The following is a 21,952-nucleotide window of genomic DNA, read 5'->3' as shown; positions in this document are numbered from 1 at the left end:
CGGATCCGCTCCAAGGACGCTTCTATTTTGGCTTCGTGTCTTGCTACGGATCAACGGTGAGAGATAAACGTCCAGCTGAACAACGGTGGGACCGGCGGTTGGCTGGCCGGGTCGGCAGCCGCTGATTGGAATTTAAAATTAAATGCCAATTTTATGCTGGTTAGGGAGGGAAAGTAATTTATGATGAAAAATTATCCGAGCAAGATAAGAAAAAGGATTAAAAAAAAATCACTTTCTTGTTTATCTTAATAGAGAAAGATATATACAATTTAATTTTATAAATATATATATATATATATATATATATATATATATATATATATATATATATATGTTATTTTTATGTACATAATATAATTTTATGAGTTAAAAGAAAATATACATCATTTGTTGATATATGATATAATTTTTTGAATTAAAAGTGATACCTGTGTTATTTTTTTTCATGAGCTGGATGAGAGTTTGACAGGAAGAATACTTCAACAGGGGAATATCGAGAGATGCTGGCAAACACTAATAGAAGGAAGAGGGAGAAAACTATCAAAGTAGCCCGAGGGAAGGTCCCTGCACATAGTTACTTCGATAATCAAGACATATTCAAGGAAGAAGAAGAACAATGACATAACTAGAGAAAGACAATGGACTTAAGTACTTGTATTAATGGAGAAGGACCTCTTTTATAATGTCACCTATAATCTTCACATTTAATGAGGTATCATATCATCGCTTAATTAACATGCTTCCACTTGTCAATTCTTAGATATGAAATGTATTGGGTATCTTCACTTACATTACATCTAAATTATAATTTTTGCATAGGCAAAATTTAGTTATAAATATTTATTTAATAATAACAAATTAAACATATTTATAGTTGATTTTTTTATTTAATTTATTAAGTACATGAACATAAAATTTATTTATAAATATTTAATTCATTTGCAACTTACATCTAAATTAAATCCTACATTTTAAAGACAAACACTGTGCTAAAAATAAAAATAAAAAATCCCTAAATTGTATTAGGTTATATTTTAAATACTACATAATTTAACTATATACTTCATCACATTTATTCACTAAATATATATTCATAATTTCTTAAATGGTTTGATATAAACACCTTAATTTTATCAATTATGTAAACATTAGTTATATGTCAATTTGGTGAGTCCGATTATTCAGATCGTATTGATTTTTTAAAAAAATATCAATCTAAATCCAACCTGATTATAATCTAAAACTCTTAAATTTGAACTCAAACCTAAATATGTAAATCCAAATTCAAATCCGATCAACTCGAACCTGATCCAAATAATCTGATTCAAGACAATATTTTTTTATTATTTTTTCTATATATATATTTTTTACTTTTCTCATAATATTCTATCATTACCATCTATTAATGTATGTAAAGCATCTTAAATTTTAAAATAAAATTTAATTTAATCTTAAAAATAAACTAAATCCTAAATTGAACAAAAACTTTTCAATATGAAAATTCATCAATCCAAATTTGAAATCTATTTTTTGTTCATGTCAACACGTATATGATGGTGTTCATTTTGACACCCCTATTAATAATGTTTTTTTTAATGAGTAACATAGGGACGGTGCAAACTTGGGATGTCTATAAGTAACATTGGGCATTTGAATATTTTTTTTGGGTGTATTTGATTGGAAGTTATTTTTGATAATTTTGATTATCTTTGATAATCTTAATAAATATTAAACTAAATTATTTATTAAAAATTTTAAATAAATAATTTTTTATTATATTATAAATTTAATCAAATAATATTTAGTTATATTTTATTTCTTATAATTTTAATTATCTGATTATCAAATAATCATATATAACTAAGGTTATATGATAATTTGAACCACATTCGGATTTTTTTTTTGTCCAGTACATATAAAAACCAGAGTAGATTTGAGTTCTGCTCTAACCGAACATTCGAACCTACGGCCTCCTATCGCCGCCGCCGCCGTCCGGCGCCGCCACCGCCCCCGACGGAGGTTCCCTAATTGAGTGGCTTGGTTCCTTCTTTCGTCTCCACTATAAGATGATTCATTGCCTCCATTAAACTGATCGTCATCACCGCCGACCATATCCCGGCGCGAAGCTTCGCCTCTTGCCCCTCTTCCTTTGTCGATTCTGCCTCCGATGAGTCGACCTCTCCGCCGTACAGATTACTCCCTGGAGCCGCTGTCGCTGATCCCTCCTCGGAGCTCTCGTCCATCCTCTCCCGCCCTGATTGGTCCCGTAACCCTGACCTCCATCGGCTCGCTTCCTCACTGACGCCTCTCCATGTTGCCACCCTCCTGGAATGCCGCCGTCTCGATCCCCTCGTTGCTCTGGAATTCTTCCGCTGGATCGGCCGCCGCACAAGTTTCTGCCACACGGTCGATTCGTACTCTTCCCTGCTACAAACCCTCGCCGGATCCAACTTTCACCGCCCTACCGAAGAGATCTTGGTTTCCATGATCAGGTCATGCTGCTCAACTGATGCCGACTTGGTTCTTCAAACTTTCAAATCCTTGCATCCGACGGGTGGAAGTATCTGTCTATCAATTTTTTTTTTTTTTTTTTAAGTATCAGTTTTATTTTACCAAAATTATTTCTATAAAATTACTCAAATATTTTTACAAATTTATTTAACATAGGAATTTTTTTTTTCAAAACTTAAAATTTCTAAATCATTCAAGTTGCAAATTATTTTCAAATTATTTTGAAATTATTTTTAAAGTTTGTCAAAAACTTGATAAGTTTTTCAATTTTTTTTTTTGAAAAAGTTACCCTTAGATTTTTTTGTACCTCATTTTTTATGTGATCAAAGGGGAAGAAGGAAAGATTAAGTCTAGAAAAAGGTAGATTAAATATTTTTCAATTTTTACACTTATTGTAAATTTATTGATTTTACTTTATGTTAGTTTACCCTAACTTAACTTAGGTTGCTCACATCAAAAAATGAGAGATTGTTAGTACCCTAAGATAGTTTTGATGTGATCAAACAAGTTAAGTTAGGTCTTGTTGTGTTTAATCCTATGTCTAAGTGTGCAGGAACTTAGGAGCACAAGATGTCAAGCAAAAGACACAGCTAACGAGAAGGATGACACGGGAGAGAGTTGACGGGCTTGGTGTGTCTGAGGGACGAGTGTTGGAATGTATACTAAAAGCCTAGCTTTTTGTATAAATATATATTTAGAAATAAAAATCACATTGGTCAAATATCTACACTTATTTGTTGAGTGTAGTTGTTCAATTAATTTATATTGTAGATAACATGGTGTGTGGTGTCACACACTGAAGATCATGTTATCATTTCTTTATAAATTATAAACAGATACTCACGACTAAGATGGAAAGGAACAAACCATTGGAATAGTCGTAGTGTAATTAGGTATTAGTTTATCTTGACTAATAAATTACACTAGTACATTCTAAGTGTATTGAATAAGACCATTTTAGGTAAGTTCTTTTTATACTGACTTAATAAAAGAATTAGACCTTAGTTATTATGGAAGTGTGTGCTCTTAATCCTAATATAATAACAAGCATATATATTTAGTATTTCTTTCTTTAATTTATCAAAGGGTGAGATTTAGCTCGATAAATCAATAGGCCCGATAAGTTGAGAAATGATATTACTTATAGCGTGTGTTGTTGATTATAGAAGAAAACTGTGTCCTAGTAATCTAGGCTGAGAATGTCTCTAAGAGGAGCTCATAAGGATTGTCATGTTAAACTCTGCAGGTGGACTCAGTTTGACATGACAATGAGGTTGAGTAGTACTACTCTTGGACTTAGATATTAATTAAGTAAGTTGTTAGTAACTTACTTAATTAGTGGACATTCATTATCTTAAACACAGGGACACTAACACACTCATGATAAGAAGGAGCTCATAATGTAATTTGGGATTGGTGCGGTAGTGCAATAATAACTCTCTAGTGGAATAAGTTATTATTGATGAACTTGAGTTGTGTGTTCGGGGCGAACACGGGATACTCAAGCTCATCGGAAGGCCAAAACCAATTTCTCCTCTAGGTCCCTGTCGTAGCCTCATTAATGCCTCTAATCCACTCATGAAAAAGCTCATCTTGGTGTCCAAGAGAGGGCGGGCTCATGGCTTGGTGACCAAGCCATGTGGTCGGGCACTTCCTCCTAGATGGGGATCGGCCCCTTGCTTGGTGCCCAAGCAAGAAGGGGCTGGCCACAATATTCAAATTATAAGGGGGTGTTTTGAATTTTTAAAATCTTCTCTTTGTAGAAAACCACAAGTTTTAAAAGAGAGTTTTTAAAATATAAAACTTTCCTTATTTGAATTAGGCCACATGATTTAAAAGAAAATTTAAAAGTTTTAAAACTGTCTTTTTTTTAAACCATCATCATGGTTTTAAGAAAAAAAGGAAGAGAAGTTTTAAATTTAAAATTTTTCTATTTTTGTAACCATGTTAAAAAAGGAAATTTTAGAAGAGAAGTTTTAAATTTAAAACTTGATTTTAATTTTTAAAACTTTTCTTTTTAACATCCATATTAGGAAATTAAAAGAGAGTTTATAAAATTTTATAAGAGGTTTTCTTCTTTACTTATAAAATTTTTACAAAAAATATTTCCTTTCTTCTTAAGTGGCCGACCGCCCTTGCTTGGTGCCCAAGCAAGGGGCCGGACAATCAAATCAAATCATCCAATCAATGATTTGGTGATTGATTCAATCAAGAGAAAAGAAAATGAAAAATAAAAGGGGAAAAGAAAAAACAAGAGGAAGATTTTAATTTTTGTAAAAAGTCTTTCCCTATTTGCCTTGGGCAAGTATTATAAAAGAAGGGGAGGAGAGACCTCATGTGCAATCTATTTTATTTTCTCTCTTCTCTCTAGTCTTCTTCAAAGGGTCGACCCTTGCTTCTCTTCATGCTAGGGTCGGCCACCTCTTGTGGTTGCTTGGTGTGGCCGGATACAAAGAGAAGGAGAAGAAGAGGAGAAGTAGGGTATGCATCTATTCTTATTCTATTGCTTGTGCTCTCCCTTGTGGTCGGATCTCTCCCCTTCCCTTTCCCTTTGCTCTCTTTTGCTCCTTGGTGGTGGTGGTGGTCGAAACTTAGAGAAGGAGGAGAAGCTCTTTGGGTGGTGTTCATCTTGGAGGATCGTCGCCCACACGACGTCCAAGGCGAGGTGAAGAATACGGCAGAAGATCTCGAGGTTATTAGCATACGAAGAAAAGGTATAACTAGTAATTTTCTTTCGTATCATGGTAGTTATTTTTCTTTGTAAGAATTCCAAACACAAGAAGCATTAGATTCTAGTTTTTCGAATTGTAATTCGAGTTTGTGTTTTCTTTTTGTTTTTCGAATTTGTGATTCGATTGTTCCTTTTGGTTAAATCTAGAGTTATATAAGAAAATTAAATATTAGCTTTCCTTAAAAGGCTTTGTCTAGAAAGTGGTGGTTGCTCCCATATCCAAGAAGGCCTAGTGTCTCGCCATGTTTAACCTGGAAGCCAATTTTGGAAATTAATATTTAATTGAATTTATAACATAGGTTGATTTGAATCAATAGTGTTAAGTTCCGCTTGCGATCCAAATCTAAACCATTAAGAACAAATAAGTTAAATTTGGAATCAATAATATTAAGTTTCGTTTGTGATTCCTAATTTAACTTCTAAAGAACACAATAGGTTGTTTAGGAAAGGTTCGACACTTGTACAAAATTTTTGTACAGTGGAACCGGTACGATCTTCCTAGGACTAACCAACAAACTCCGCTCTACATATTCATAGGCAATGAAGTGTTGTCAATCGGCCAAGTGTGTCTGGCCCTCTCCCTTAGGGAAGAGCCGCTAAAGAGGACAAGGACCACCAACTTCATCGTGGTTGACGCATTGTCGGCCTACAATGTTATATTGGGCTGACCGGCCCTCAACAAGTTCTAGGTGGTCGTACCCACCTATTGTCAGAAGATCAAGTTCTCGGTGCATGACAAGGTGGGCGAGGTCAAAGGTGACCAGTTGGCCACTCGACGATGCTACGTTGAAATGTTCAAGTCAGAAGCAAGGGCCGCTTGGAAAAGCCCGCGATTGGAGGTGAACGCTGTTATGGAGAAGCCTCCTACACTGGTTTACGAAGAAAGGGAGGAGATTCAGATCCACTCCAGCTGTCAGAGGCAATCACCTTCATAGTCGTCGATCTAGAGAGTGCAAAGAAGGCGGAGCTGATTGCCTGCCTTAGATAAAATTATGATGTGTTCGCTTGGTCGACACACGAGCTTCCTGGTATCTCGTCAAACATAGCTCAGCACGAACTCCACATCTGACCGGACGCTCGATCGGTGAGGCAAAAGAAAAGAGACTTCAGTGCGGAACAAAACTTGATCATCAGGGCGGAGATAGAGAAACTGCTAGAGGCCGACCACATACAGGAAGTCTAATTCCCAAGCTGGCTCGCCAACATCGTGCTGGTCTCCAAGCCAGCCAATAAATGACGGGTCTGCATCGACTTCCGTGACTTGAATAAGGCGTGCCCGAAGAATTTCTATCCACTGCCCTGGATAGACCAGATGGTAGACTCTACGGTGGGATATGAGCTGATCTGCATGCTCGACGCGTATCAGGGATACTACCAAGTGCCACTCACCCGAGAAGATCAAGAAAAGGTCAGCTTTATCACGATCGACGGAACGTACTGCTACAACGTCATGCCGTTCGGACTCAAAAATGTCGGCGCCACCTACTAGAGGCTCATGAACAAGATGTTCTTATGGTAGATCGACCGCAACATGGAGGTATATGTCAATGACATATTAATAAAATCCCTCTGAGCTGTAGATCTTTGCGTGGACATTGAGGAGACCTGCTAAATTCTTAGGGCTTATGGAATAAAGATGAACCCGATCAAGTGCCTATTCGACACAAAGAGTGGTCGATTCTTGGGGTATATCGTCACCGGACGTGGGATCGAGGCGAATCCGAGCAAGGTTAAGGTTCTGCAAGACATGCCATTGCCACGCAGCCTGAAAGAGGCCCAGTGGCTGACCGGACGGATTACTGCATTGTCTTGATTCATATCCAAGTCATCCGACCGGAGCCTGCCATTCTTCAAAGTGCCGCGCAGAGCGACAAAATTCCAGTGGGATGAAAAATGCGACCGAGCGTTAGAAGAACTCAAGGTGTACCTTAACTCCTTGCCTGTAGTAGCTAAACCAAGCATTGGAGAGCTGCTCTGGATCTATTTGTTGACCGCCGAATATGTGGTTGGCTCAGCATTAGTAAAGCAGAATGGCCACGAACAGCAGCCCATGTATTTTCTAAGCCATATATTGAAAGACGTAGAGTCTCGCTACACTGGTCTTGAAAAATTAGCTTACGCTTTGGTGCTCGTCGCTCGGAGACTTCGCCCATACTTCCTCGCACATCCGATCATTGTAATGGCCAACAACGGCCTGGGAAGAGTCCTCCTCAACCCAGAGATGTTCGGGCGGCTAATCTAATGGACAACCGAACTAAGCGAGTTCGATATTCAATATCAGCTCCGAATGGTGATTAAAGCTCAGGCCTTGGCAAATTTCGTCACAGAGGTACAGAGAGTCGAGCCGGAAGCCGCTTGGAGAATATATGTCCACAGTTCATCTACCCGGCAAGGCAGCGGAATCGACATCCTTCTAATTTCTTCACGAGAAGATCAGATGCAACTCTTCGTGAGTCTTGATTATCAGGCCACCAACAACGAAGCCGAATATGAAGCATTGATAGCCGACTTGTAGGCCATGCGACACATTGAAGCTACAAAAGTTCTCATTCACTCAGACTCTCAATTGACCACTCAGCAGTTGTCGGGGATGTTCGAGATAACCAACTCCTGACTCAAATTGTATGCAGAAGCCTTTGAGAAGATAAGAGCAAACTTCTAGGAAGTCATTATACAGAAGATCCTCTGATCAGAAAATCAGGCGACAGATGAGTTGGTGAAGTTAACAAGTTCACTGTCACTGATCGTAATAGAGCAGTCGATCGAGCAAGTTTCATTAGTGGCGTATATCGATAGGATGGAAGGGATAACCTTCCCGAGCGACTGGAGGACAACATTGGTAGAATCCCTTAGATCGGGCACTGTACCTACTGATCAGGACTAGACCCGCTTATTAAAAAAGAGAGTCGGGCGGTTTACCTTGGTCAGGGATCAGCTATATAACAGAGTCTTCTCTAGGCCCTTGCTCAAATGCGTTGGACTAGAGGATGCCTAGTACATCCTTCAAGAAGTGCACCAAGGCTCCTGTGGAAGCTATCTGGTCGGCCGTTCGTTAGCTCGAAAGATTCTCCTGGTCGAATATTTTTGACCTACCCTCCATGAGGATGTCGCTCGGATAGTAGCCACCGCCTTGTTCTGCCAGAAGTATCACAATATCCTACACCGACTGACCGAGGAGATGAAGACATCCATGGTATCTTGCCCATTCGACCAATGGGGCATGGACATCATTGGGTCGTTCCCCATAGCAACCGCTCAGTGAAGGTTCCTATTTGTTGCGGTAGATTACTTCTTGAAATGGGTGGAGGCCGAACTGCTAGCTAAAATAAGTGAACAAATGGTGATCAAATTCATCTGGTAGAACATCCTGTGTCAGTTTGGCGTCCCCCTCCGGCTCATCTCATACAACGGGAGGTAGTTCTCCGGTCGGAGGCTCAGGGAATGGTGCGAGGGCTATGTCATTCAGCAGACCTTCACCTCTGTAGCCTATCCCCAAAGTAACGGTCAGGTGGAAGTCACCAACCGAAAGATCCTCAGAAGCTTACGGGCTCGCCTTGACCATGTAGGAGGCAGCTGGGTCGATGAGCTCCCCAGTGTTCTATGGGTCCTCCGTACGACTCGAAAGGAAGCGATCGACGTAACACCATTTCACCTGGTGTACGACGGTGAAGCGATGGTCCCCATGGTGGTCGGAGTAGAATCTGACCAAGTGCAGCTCTACGACGAGGGAAACGTTGAGCGGAGACTCATGGAGTTTGACTTGATGGATGAGGCACGAGATAAAGGTACCATTCGGTTGATGGCGTATCGACAGTGGATGAAGTAAAACTACAACCAGAGGGTGATCTTGAGATCCTTCCAAGTTGGTGATCTAGTCTGGAAGGGAATCAAGCTGGTCGGCGACGTCAACAAGCTCGAGGCACCATGGGTGGGGGGACCTTACAAGGTCGTACAGAAACTCTGCTGGGGGGCCTACTACTTGGAGGATGAAGACGGAAGACAGCTCGAGCGGCCATGGAGCACGAACCATCTGCAACTCTACAGGGCCAGATGAGAGGTGCGCGAGTGTATATCTGATGTATCTGTATGTGTGTGTGTCGATCGACCAAGTTAAAAGTCGAGTGGCGACTACAAACTCATGTCTACGCCATTCAACCATCGAGTGGTGACGTTGAACCCCGGTCTTCGTCAATCATCGAGCGGCGATGTTAAATCCCGGTCTTTGCCAACTATCGAGCGACAACGTTAAACCTCGATCTTCGTCAACGTACAGTTGAGCGACAATGTTAAACCCCAGTCTTCGTCAACGGTCGAGCGGCGACCTTAAATCCCCGTCTTCACCAATGGTCGAACGACGACCTTAAACCCGAGACTTCAATCGGCATCAAAGGCCATCACAGAAACGTAGCTCAAAAACAACAGTTTTCACTATAAAGTGGTCATTCAACAATCCTGAATTGATCGATCGACTATGAAAATGGATAGTCCGTTGTCGATCGGAAGGTCACGAAGCCACACTGGCAATCACATTATGGAAGCAGTTCATAAATCGGGAAAATGAGAAGGAATAGCCGAATGGTGCAGAACGAAGGAGTGACATTAATTAAAAGGGTTCTCCAGAAGGACGACTCTTCATTAACACTTGAGTAATTTTTACAAGCCCAAAAAAGGCGGTACAAAAAGAAGACGGGATATGCGGTAGCAAGCTCACTCAAGATAATCTAAAACGTTGTCAGGCAGTGACTCGGTCATCTTGTCCCGACTGATGACCTTATTTGTTAAAGCGGTGGGAATATATCCACCATCCTTCAGTTGGTTGAGTGCCCCATCGATCGCGAAGTTAAAAAGGCAGAGCGCCCGATCGATGACCTTGTCGTTGAAAGTGTCCGAGCGGAGATATGCTCTTTCATGAGCTTAAATCGCTTGGACTTGATAAGATTAGAGGGTCGTTCGGGATGCCTGCAACTCCTCCTTCAACTGGGCTAGCTCCCCATCTTTGACCTCGAGTTGGGCCTTCACTGCAAACCGATCGGCTGACTTGCCCTCTCGTTCGACATTCAGCTCAGCCTCCGCCTCCTTCAGATTTTGAGCTAGCACCCAAAATTCCTTATTTTTTATCTTCAAGTCTTCGATAGCCCAGAGCTTCCTAGTGTTGGTCGAGTGGATCTTGGACTCGAAAGAGCTAGCCTGTTTATTAAGCCAAGCCAATTGCATGGCCTCCTCGACATTTTTACCTTTCTCAGCCTCCAACAGCTCGGAGCTCTTATTTAGATCAACCTTTAGTTGGGCCATCTCGGCACTCATCCGCTCCATGCGCACCTATGAAGCCGCTTTTTGATCGCTCGGGGAGCGTAGCTGCTAGGCTTCATGTTCTAAATAGGCGAGCCTGTGGCACATGGTCAGATTCTCTACCCAATACTGTAACGATAGAATTATATAAGTCGAACGAACGATTAAAATGAAAAAGGAAAGAGAAAGGTACACATACCCCAGTGGACATCTGGGTGTGGCTATTAGCCAGTTCCCCTGGAGCTACAATTGCCACACGGGCTCAGGCATCGACCCATATCTATGCGACCAACCCTTGGATTCTTATTTGCTGCTCAGGGGTGAGGGATGCTGGGTCATCCAGACTGCGGTACTCGTCAGTCGACAAGTGGATTATTGTAGTTATGGACCTCTGGCCACTCGAACCAGATGGTTCAGAAGTTGCCCTGCCCATGGATTGTGGGACGGGCCGAATGTAGGACACCCGAGCCGCCGGTAGAGGGGGTGGCATGAAGGCAACAGACTGCGCGACTAGTATTTCCTCAAGCAGTTTGAACAATGATGGTGTCCAGTCGGAGGATATGGAAGCCGAAAGCATAGCGACTCCCTGGTCGGGAGTGGGCGCGGAGGTCTCACCTTGCTCGGAGGGTCGGGGGACAACCGTTGTTGGGGTCTGCAAGGCAGATGTGGTAGATTAGGAGGACTCCTCCGCTCGGTGCCTCTTGCGTTGGCGAAGGGGCTCGTTAGAGGTGGCCAACTCTTAGGTGACCGCGATAGGGACCATCGATGGCTGAGCGGGCGAAAGGTCTGTCGAGGCAGCCGCTGCATCGCTCGCGACTGTTTGACTTCTCCCAGCTCAGCTACCCAGCACCTGTGTTCCCTCCTCGTTGTCGAGCGAATCCTTTTTGGAGCCGATCAACTACAAATCACGATTCTCTAGCTCGGCTATGACCGCAACATTGATGTCCGCATCCGCAAGCTTGCACTTGCCGGCTAGCCACGCTTGCAACATGATTCGAGTTGTACAAAAAGGAAGAAAAATCAGTTAGATTTAAAGGTTGGAAGAAAGAAAGAGAATGCCTAGGCTGGACGGAAGCCTTGTATGGATCGGGCTCAGGCCAAACACGTAAAGGACACCCTCCAGTAGTAACTTGTGGATATGGTACTTCTGACCGGTCAAGCTTGAAGCTTCATGGAGATAGTCCGAGCGGCTCTTGTATTTCTTGAGCTCCGGAGGTTTCGACACTTCTAACTACAAGCTGGTTGGAAAGTCCGATCGCTCAGGAAAGTGAATTAAGAAGAAGTAGTCATTCCAATGCTTGTTGGAGGATGCCATCTTATCAAAGAAGATTAGGCTCACTCGGGCTTGGAAGAGAAAAGTCTCATACTCGGACAATTTGGGATAATAGAAATAGTGGAAGAGCTGAGGAGTAAGAGGAATGTCGTGTAGGTAGAACAAGACGACGACCCCGTACAACAGCCGAAAGGAGTTGGACACTAATTGATGGAGAGAAATGCAAAAATATTTACAAACGATAAAAAGAAATGGTGGATCGAGAACCACAGATCGACGGTAAATTGGTCCCTAAAGAAATAGAGAGTACCCTGCAATGGTTCATGTGGCCGGTCGGAAGTAGAAGGAAGAACGATTTGGTAATCAGGGGAAAGTTCATAAGTGGATTTCAAGCTTTCAGCGTCGCCCCCGTCGAACCTGGACTCGATGGAAGTGTATTAGAGCCCATGGACGAAGGTAGGAGGTTGTGAAGAGCTTGCCATTGAAAAATAGAGATTGAAGAAGTGCAACGAAAAGATCCAATTGAAAGAGGAGGAAGTTTACAAGAAGATCGCCGGAGAAACAGAAGGAACGAAACGTCATCGGAGAACTCAACGACGAAGGTGCGCGAAGTAAGGAAGAAGGCCACTCATGCAGGGTTTATAAACCTCGCAACCGATCGACCTGAGCCGTCCGATACAGGGTTGCGAAAACCTAGGAGATCTAATTGTTGAATTCGAAAAGGTGCCTGTCACGTCGCCAGTGGATATCCGCTTGTCATGTCAAACATGCGGTGGTAAAAAGAGGGACACGTGGCGCTCAGCCACCAGACGACATTAATGAGGCTTAATAGAAAGCATGGTCGCGTGCTCGGCCATAATAGTCAGGGATTTGTATGGTTTCCGAGAAATCTGGATGAGGTTAGCGCTCGACTGAAGAGCGCAAGAAAAAGTTTTTTTCCCCAAGTGCTGCCACACATTGCCCGAGTGGCGGGGATAAGCTGGCCTCACAGCCGAACGGCAGAAACACAGTCAATCTGAAGGAATTAGGCCGAACGACGTTTATATACCCTGTCAGGCCATGCGAGGTTGAACGACCAAAGCGTGGGAGTCATCGAAGATTACTGGTCCGGTCAGTCGGACTTGCAGCCTCCTTCGACTAGATTTGAGGGGAGGCTTGTGATCCGGCAATGGAGGGAAGCCAATCTGACACAAGGTCAACGACCAGGTTGGAGGTCAAGGTCAAAGGGCGGTAAACGTCCGGATGTCAAAGGGCCGAACGAAAGACAATTACAATGGTCGGTCGGATAGCCAGGCTCTGACTGGCACGAGACGGGGTCCGAGCTGACCCCCACTCAAGCTCGGGTTGATACGAAAGACAACCGACACTCGACGCTCAATATGGAGTGGCAGGACAACGTATGGGACCTGGCCAGGGGCGCAGAGGAGTCCCGGCTGAGCGGCTTCCCTGCTCGACCAAGTAACGTGACCTGACCATGGACACAGCAGAGTTCCAGCCGAGCGACTACCCCGGTCAGCCAAGCAACGAGACCACTATAGTATCTCTCAACATTCTTTTGGGAGATAGTGTCGTTGACATGAGACATAGTCGACAGATGGATCATATGACCGAAGTTTCTACTGTCGCGTTAGAGATATGCATGCCCTATTAAGGTATGTTGTCAAAGGTATTTTCCTGATAGTTCTTTTCATAGGACATATTGGAGAGCGTGCTCATGCATCGGGAAGCGTGCACGTCGCCAACCAGGACTCTATATAAAAGGGGATCCTTCACCGGCGGAGGTGCGCATTATTCTTGAGTTCTACTGTTGTTATTGTTGCTCCACTTTTCTCCACATTCTGGTGACTAACTTGAGCATCGGAGGGCTAACGTCGGGGGTCATTTCCCTAGCTCGGCACCGACGCTGTTTGTTTTGTAGAACGTAGCGAAGTCCACATTCAATCAGCGGAGTCGCCACCTCTCAACTTTCCAGCTTCACGATTTCAGACAGGATAAAACCCCAATTTTACCGAATTTATAAAATTAACTTTACAATTTTCTTATTCATAAAATTGAAAGTTATAGTCAAATGAAAATTCTTTATTGATCATCAAAATATAAATTTTCTAAAAAGGGAAAACACATAGATAATTGATGGATCACTTCAATAGTGTATTACTAGAGGAAGATGGAGATTGGGCTCCTCACCACACGCCTCGTCGTCGGAGAAACCCACTTCAGTTGCCCCTCGATCACCGGCGGCGTCCGTGTTCCCAGGCGGCCGCGTCGCTTGAAGCTGATCTTAAAGCTCTTCTTCTCATTCACCCGATCGAACGTCAAGCTTCTCGGCACCACAACCGCCGATACGAACTTCGGCACCTTAACCTTCGCGTAGTACGTCGCCGGGGACTGGCCGACGTTGGTCACGGTCCTCATGAAACTCACCGTCCTTTTCAGGTTCGTTGTCAATTGGACGGTGATGGAGGGATAGTTCAGGTCTCCTTCTCGGATGCTCTTGATCGACGAGCAGTTGATTTTCCGGTTAACGATGGCTCGAATGTCAGAGTCAGAATAGCCGAGGCCGCAGAGGTAGGGATAGTAGTCCTCCGGCGAGTTGTCATAGACAAGCCCCGGGTCGAGGACCTTTAGCGGCTTGACATGGCCGGCGCCGAGGGCGAAGAGACCGGCCGGGAGGTTGGTCTCGTCGGAGATGGGTTTGTTGGTGTTGTCCTTCACGTAGGCGGTGGTCATTATGGCGGATTTGATGGCGGCTGGCGACCAATCGGGGTGGGCTTTCTTGATCAGGGCGGCGACGCCGGAAAGGTGAGGGCAGGACATGGAGGTGCCGGAGATGACATGAAAATTTTCCGTGTTCCAGGCGGCGAGGACGTTGACTCCGGGGCCAGTGATGTCGGGCTTGAGGATCCCCGGCGTGATTTGGCTGGGCCCGCGGGAGGAGAAGGAGGTGATCGCCGGCGAGCGGGGCACGTGAGTGACGGCGCCACTGAACACGATGGAGGCCGTCGGGCGGGCAGTGGAGTTGATGTAGGCCTTGATCTCAAGTCCGTCGGCGTACGGAATGTTAGACGCCGGGACGGCTTGGAGGGTGGCGTAAGTGCTATAGCCGTCTTCCTCATAGTTGGACAACACCATGCCGGCGCCGCCGGCTTGCTTTACGACTTGCCCCCTTGGGACGGTGGCATTGCCGCCGCGGTCGCAGAACACGATCTTTCCCTTCACGTTGACGCCGTCCAGGGAACCGTTGAGGCAAAACCTGGCCCTGCCGTCGAGAAACACGAGAGGGTACTTTGTCTTCGGTGAGAATCCCCGAGGCTGGTACAAGCTCTGGCCGTGGAACTGGCGGCCGTCGCCGAGTTTGACGGTGGCCGAAAACGAGCGGTCCATGGTGCTCGCTGCCACCGTGAGCAACCACGGCGCGTCGTTGGATACGGTGGAAAGGTACGGCCCTGAGTTGCCAGCAGAGCAGCTGACGAAAATTCCTCTGCTCATGGCCTGGAACCCGCCGATCGAGACCGGTTCTTTGTAGAAGGGAGTAGGATCGCCGCCGAGCGAGATGGAAAGCACATCGACGCCGTCCTCCACCGCGGCGTCCATGCCGGCGAGTATGTCGTACCCCTGACACCCGTCGTCCGTGCACACCTTGTACATAGCGACGTGCGCACGCGGAGCCACCCCGGCGGCGAGGCCCCTGGCGAGCCCGTACACGTTGGCGCGCTTCACGAACGCGCCGCCGGCGGTGCTTGCCGTGTGAGAGCCGTGGCCTTCGTTATCGATCGGCGAGACCGTCGACCGGTTCCGGGACCGGTCGTAATTGACGAAGGACCGAACGCCAATGAGCTTGTTGTTGCAGAACTGCTTCGTCAACGACGCGTTCCCGAAGTCGCACCGACCCTTCCACTTGGCGGGCGGCGGCGGAATGCCGTGGTCGTCAAACGAAGGATGGCCGGGGGTGACGCCGGTGTCTAGGAGGCCGATGATGACGCCTTCGCCCATGTCGGTGATGTTCCACACGCTATGGGTGCGGTGGCGCAGCCCCAGGAACCGCGGCGTGTGTGTAGTCAGCGGACGGTAAACAGAGCTCGGAACGGCGCGCACGAACCAGTCCACCTTCGACATAGCCGCTACCTCCCGCTCCGTCAACATCGCCGAGAAGCCGGTCATAACATTCCGGTAGGAGTGTATAACCCTCGACGCCGCATCATCTTCTTCGATCTCCAAAGTGCCGGCGACGTTCTTCAAAAGGGAGTTGTAGTCAACGGAATCATACGCCGAAACCGGCGGTGGGATATCAACGTAAACAATGTAGGCTTTGAGCTCTTCGTCGGAGTAGGCGGCGCCGCCGCCGGCGAGGAAAAAGGAAACACAGAGGAAGAAGAAAAGCATCGTCATTGACGCAATTCGATATTCTTTACAAAAGAATTTATACAAGAGATTATTTAATAATTATGGTATTTTTATGGAATTTGGCAGCAAAGGAGCATTAATTTGCAATAATGATTTGCCAAGTCAATGCATTTGAATTAATTTTAGAAAATGAAAGGGCAAAATTTTACATTTATAATTGTAAAAAATAGAAAAAACTTTTATTTAAAAAAAACTATTTTTTTGTAAAAATATTAAAATACCTTTGCAATTAATCAATAACACTTTCAAGTTGCTTAAACATAATAATGACTATAGTGCCATATTAAACAATTTAATAATGTTAATAATTAAAGAATTACTTGATAAAAATTCATTTAACTTTTCAGAGGTAAAATCAAAATTTATGATTATAGAAAAATAGCTAAATTAATTATTTTTAGGAGTTTACTTATTCATGATAATATTGTTGGACCACTGAGTCCGGCTAGAAGAGGGATTGAATAGCCTGTAAAAATAATAATAAGAACACTTCTTGACTTTTCTTAAACTAACATTTGTAAAATATAAAAGTAGTAAATTAAACACAGAAAAGAAGAGGCACATAGGGATTTACTTGGTTACAACTCCGGAGGTTGTTAATCCAAGAAAGATGTCGTACTAATATCTCCTTCGGGCGGAGAAGCCTCTTACAACGATGAAGCGCAAAAACAAGAAAGCTAAACTTTAAAGAAGCCGTACAAGTAATGGAATTACAATTGCTTGAGTTGATTTAAAGCTTTTGGACCAAGGCTATATTTATATCCTTGGTCGGGGCACCCCGAAGGGTTCCAGGTGTCCTAGGGGGATAAAATTTTATCCCCTATACACGGATCGTGGTTTGATCGCGATCTGGAAAAAGTCCAACTCCCGGCGCTCAGACGGTCCAGGCGCTCGGAATGGATCCGGGCGCCCGGACCCTTAAGTCAACCAGGTTGACTTTCTGGTCCGGGCCCTCTGCTCCGGTTCCGCTCACTTGGGTGATCTCTGCCATCCGGAATAGGGCTTACCCGAACCCAACTTCCGGTCTTCTCGAGCAGGCTTCCGTTTCGACTTCTCGTTCCTCGGATTCGTCGCATGCTTCCTTCTCGTCCGTCAGCGTACTCATCCACAGTCTTCGTCCCTCGGTCGCACCCCGTGCCGACCTTATCGCTAGCTGCGTCTCTTGCTCCCCGAGCAGTCTTCCGCTCCGGCTTCTCGTCCCTCGGAACCACCGCACGCTTCCTTCTCATCCGTCGATGTACTCTTCCGTAACGCCTTGTCCCTCAGACACACCGCGTGCCGTCATTCTCGCTAGCTGCGTCTTCCGCTCGACTACCTGTACTCCTAAACTCTTGCACACTTAGACACAAGGTTAAAAATATACATCACCTAACTTAACTTATTGATCATACCAAAATAATCTTGGGTTCCAACAAATATAAGGTATTTAATTGATTTTGTAATAAATATCATTTGCATTCATTGAATAACGGGAAAAGGTAAAAAAAAAAATTGCATCTTAGTCAAGTAATTTTGCCCATTTTATTTATACCTTACTTTTAATAAAAGGAAGGAAACATGGGAATTAAAGGAAATATTATTTTAATTTAAAATATAAATAAGCATATACTAATAGCATTAGAGTGTACAAGAATAATAGTAATCTACCTATTTAACATTTTTATCTTAAAAAAACCTCACATTTAATAGACTATAATCAAAGAAAAAACATACTTATAATGGCATGTGCCAAAAATATAAATTATAAAAAATATATAAGGGAAGAGTGAAATGAAATGAAATCTAAATTTATGAAAACAAAATAATATCTTAGTGGTAACTTTCACAAGGGAATGAAATCAGTTATCTTGTCATTTTTTCCTTATTTATATTGATTTTTTTTTTCTAAATGAATTGGTTTTAATTTGTTTGATTTACCAGAGCGACTATTACTTAATCATTCATTCTTGAATGCATTCATTTTGTTGTTTTGTAGGATAGACTATTTAGATTGTACGATGAACATGCTAATTACCTTAAGACTAATCAAGCAAACTGATCGAATCAATCGAGCAAAGATAGACCAACAAGTCATAAATGAGTTCGAAAGAGTTGCACCGTGCAGTCGAGCCAAATGAGTTGAAAGAGCCACACAAATCAACCTAGCCAAGCAAAATCTAGTGATATAGACAATATGGCATCGAATATACTTACAAAGATGTATAAGTTGCCGCTGATAATCTTCTTCTTCTTTGACAAGGATCAAGGTTAGAGTCGCTTAAGATGCCGACATGTGCAACAAAAGATATAGTGGTTTATCCTATCTGAAAGCGTGAAGCTAGAAAGGTAGAGATGTGACAGATTCGTTGATTGGTAGAAGACCTCGCTCTACTCTGTAAAATAAGTAACGTCAGTGCCGGACCAAGGAAGGGATCCTCGACGTTGGCCTTCTGACGCTCAAGTCAGTCATCGAAATATGGAGAAAAGTGGAGGAACTGTAGAATGATGCGCAAACAGTAGATAACAAGTACCTCCACCGATGACGGACCCCCCTTTATATAGAGCCCTGGTGGGCAATGTGCGCACTTCTCGAGGCATGATACCTTAGCAGGGTACTTTTCTCATGAGCACACTCTCCAATGTGTCCTAGGAAAGAGTCTATCAGAAAAGTACCTCTGACACAATACCTTAGCAGGGCATGTATATCCCTGGCAAGACAGTAGAAGTTTCCACCGTACGATCCGCTTGTTGACCATGCCTCGTGTTAGCGACACTACCTCCCAAAAGGATGTCGAAAGATTCTACAGTGATCCCATTGCTAGGCCGAGCGAGGTAGCCACTCGGCCGGGACTCTGCTCCGTTCGCGACCAGGTCCCGCTGCTTAGCTGAGCGGGGTATCCGATCGACCGGGAACCCTCCGTTCTGTCAACCGCAGTGGATCTTCTATGCGATGACTGTGCAGCATATGTCTTTCCCCGTTTGGGCAAGCTATCCGGTCTCCCTCGACGTCCTGCTGCCTTGTATCGAGAGTCGATTGTCTTACACATCATCCCGAGCTAGACTGGAGGTCTGCCCGGACTCGTCTCCCGCCGGTGGGGGCCTGACTGCCTTACCGGTCATTGCTATTGTCCTCCGTTCAGCCTTTTGGCACCCCGACGTTTATCACCTTGACTTTGACCCCCACCCTGGCCATTGACCCTGTACCAGGTAGGCCTCCCTCCATCACTGCATCATAAGCCTCCTCCTCAAGTCTAGTCAAAGGAGGCTGCAAGTCCAACTGACTGGACCAGTAGAATCTTTGATGGCTCCCACGCCTTTGCCGCTCAGTTGAGCGCCCTGACTGTGCAAATATCTAATCATTATGGTCGAGCACACGACCATACATTTTAATTAAGCCTCATTAATGTTGTCCGGTGATTGAGCGCCACATGTCATCCTTTCTGCCGCCGCACGTTTGACGTGACAAGCGGATATCCGTTGGCAACGCGACAGATGCTTTTTGAATTTGACGGCCTGATCTTCACTTAGTTTTTCTCAACCCTGGATTAGACGGTATAGGATGATTTTCCGCGAGGCTTTATAAACCTCGCGTGCGTCGTCGTCGCCTTCATTTCCCGTGTCTTCATCTTTGAGCTCCTTTGCGACGCTTCGTTTTCTCTTCTTCTTCGCCGAACTTCCCTGTATGCTCTTTTTTTTTCTTGTTCCAATCTGTTCGTTGTCCTTTGTCGAGTCTGTCTTTGATGGCCGGTTCCTTGCAGCCCCTAGTTCCTGTCCCTAGACTTTGGTATACTTCCACCGAGTCCAGGTTCGACGGGGGTGACACTGAGAGTCTGAAATCCGCTTATGAGTTTCCCTTTGGCTACCAAATTACTCTTCCTTCTACTTTTGACCGGCCATATAAACCACCGCCAGGTTTTTATGTTTCTTTAGGGACCAGTTCACCGTCGGTCTGCGGTCCCCTGTCTATCATTTTTTCACCGCGGTGTGTATATTTCCATATTTTACTTAAGCAATTAGTGCCGAACTTCTTTCGGCTGCTGTACGAGGTCATCGTCTTGTTCCACCTGCACCACATTCCATTGACTCCTCGGTTCTTCCATTACTTTTATTATCCGAAATTATCTGAGTCGGGACTTTTCTCTTCTAAGCTTGACTGGGCTTAGTCTTCTTTGATAAAATGTCATCCTCCAACAAGCATTAGAGAGACTAAATTCCCAAGACTTGGTCTTGGATTAGCAGTGCGGGAAGAATTAAAAGATAATAAAAGAACTAAATTGGTGTTGCACCAATTTAGATTTAATTGCAACGAGAAAACTTTCCAAGAAGATAATAGTATCAGTTTGGAATTAAACGTAAGACTGAAAGCGAAAGAAAAAAAAAAACAAAAGAAAATTTCCCCCCTTGTCTGATTGGTGGTTGCACCAAATCAGAGCGGTACCTACTCTGATACCACTTGTTGGATTGTGATGTTTCGATAGAGGGGGGGGGGGGGGTGAATATCGATTAAAGAATTCGTTTGAAAAGAGTTACGCACAGCGAAAATAGAAAAACAACGCTAACACAAACCAATTTTACTTGGTTCGGAGCCTGTGTCGACTCCTACTCCAAGGCCCGCACACAAGGGTGCTTTCGGTGGGCAATCACTAGCAGTTCAAAAAATTATTACAAACTAAGTGCTGAAATGCTAATGAAAATTAAAGCGATATCGACAAGAAAATTAACCAAAGAAGAAAGAGTGCGTTGTCGGAGCTTTGTTAGCGTCGCAGGAGCGCAGAGCAGCAGAGCAAGCAGTATAAGATCTCTCTTTTTCAGTTGTATCTAAAGCTCCCCCCTGACCCTCCTTTTATATGAGGCTCGGGGCGCCCCGGATCCCTTCCGGGCACCCTGGTGAGACGTGGCAGGTCCAACCAGCGAGCTCCACGTGGCGACGCGCGATCTGGATAAAAATCGCCTCCCGGGCGCCCGGATCCCTTTCTCCAGAAACCAGCTTTCCTGCAAGACAAGGTTAGTCCAAGGTAAATAAATAATGTATATCCTGCAAAACAGAGTGTTAGTACAGTTTATAAGTTTGACATAAAAAGTATGACTTAGATTTCGTCTTTCCGAGACCGGAATCTAGTCACGATCTCAACTTAGAGATCCGAAATGGGTCTAAGCCGGATCGACGCCTAATATTCCCTTCCTAGGAACGTGTCCTCACAGTCACTCCCTTCTAGTGACTTACCTTTACTCACCTGCCAGACGTCTGGTCAGCCCTTCGACCCGTCTGGACTTCCCGCCAGCTATCCGATCAGCCCGTCGACCTAGTTGGACTTCTCGCCAAGCGTCCGGTCAGTCCGTCGACCCGCTTGGACTTCGTGCCAGACATCCGGTCAGCCCGTCGACCTGTCTGGGCTTCGTCTGCACACTCAGTCAGAGTGTTAGATCACGACAAACCTAACTTAACCCGATTTTTCATTCATCAAAACCTGAGTTAGACTGTTAGTGCTAACCACACGAACAATCTCTCCCTTTTTGATGGAATGACAACCTGGTTAAGTTAGTAAAAATATGTGAGAGAAAAATTAAGCATTTTGTTCTAGCATGAGTTTTAAGTTAGTTTTTAATTTTGTTTTTCTAACTTAACCACCTATCCCTCCCCCTTTGGCATTCATCAAACAAGGATATTGATCCTGTCTGAGAAGTTGGGCAAGACGGAGATCCGGAAGAAGAAACCCACTGTGGATGTAGAAGAATAGTGCTGCTAGCGAAGAATAATGCCTAGA

General features: G+C 44.4%; 1 protein-coding gene across 1 annotated transcript; it reads right to left on the bottom strand.

Moving 5' to 3' along the window:
• Nucleotides 1-13,961: 13,961 nt before the first annotated feature.
• On the bottom strand, nt 13,962-16,193 carry LOC122037478 (subtilisin-like protease 4). The gene has a single exon (XM_042596976.1). It carries the CDS (start codon nt 16,191-16,193, stop codon nt 13,962-13,964), a length of 2,232 nt encoding a protein of 743 aa, XP_042452910.1.
• Between the last annotated feature and the right edge of the window lie 5,759 nt (nt 16,194-21,952).

This window comes from Zingiber officinale, unplaced genomic scaffold (genome assembly GCF_018446385.1).
Source record: "Zingiber officinale cultivar Zhangliang unplaced genomic scaffold, Zo_v1.1 ctg51, whole genome shotgun sequence".
Taxonomy (NCBI): domain Eukaryota; kingdom Viridiplantae; phylum Streptophyta; class Magnoliopsida; order Zingiberales; family Zingiberaceae; genus Zingiber; species Zingiber officinale.
The sequence above is the reverse complement of the archived record's forward strand: the minus strand, read 5'-3'. Positions and strand labels throughout refer to the sequence as shown.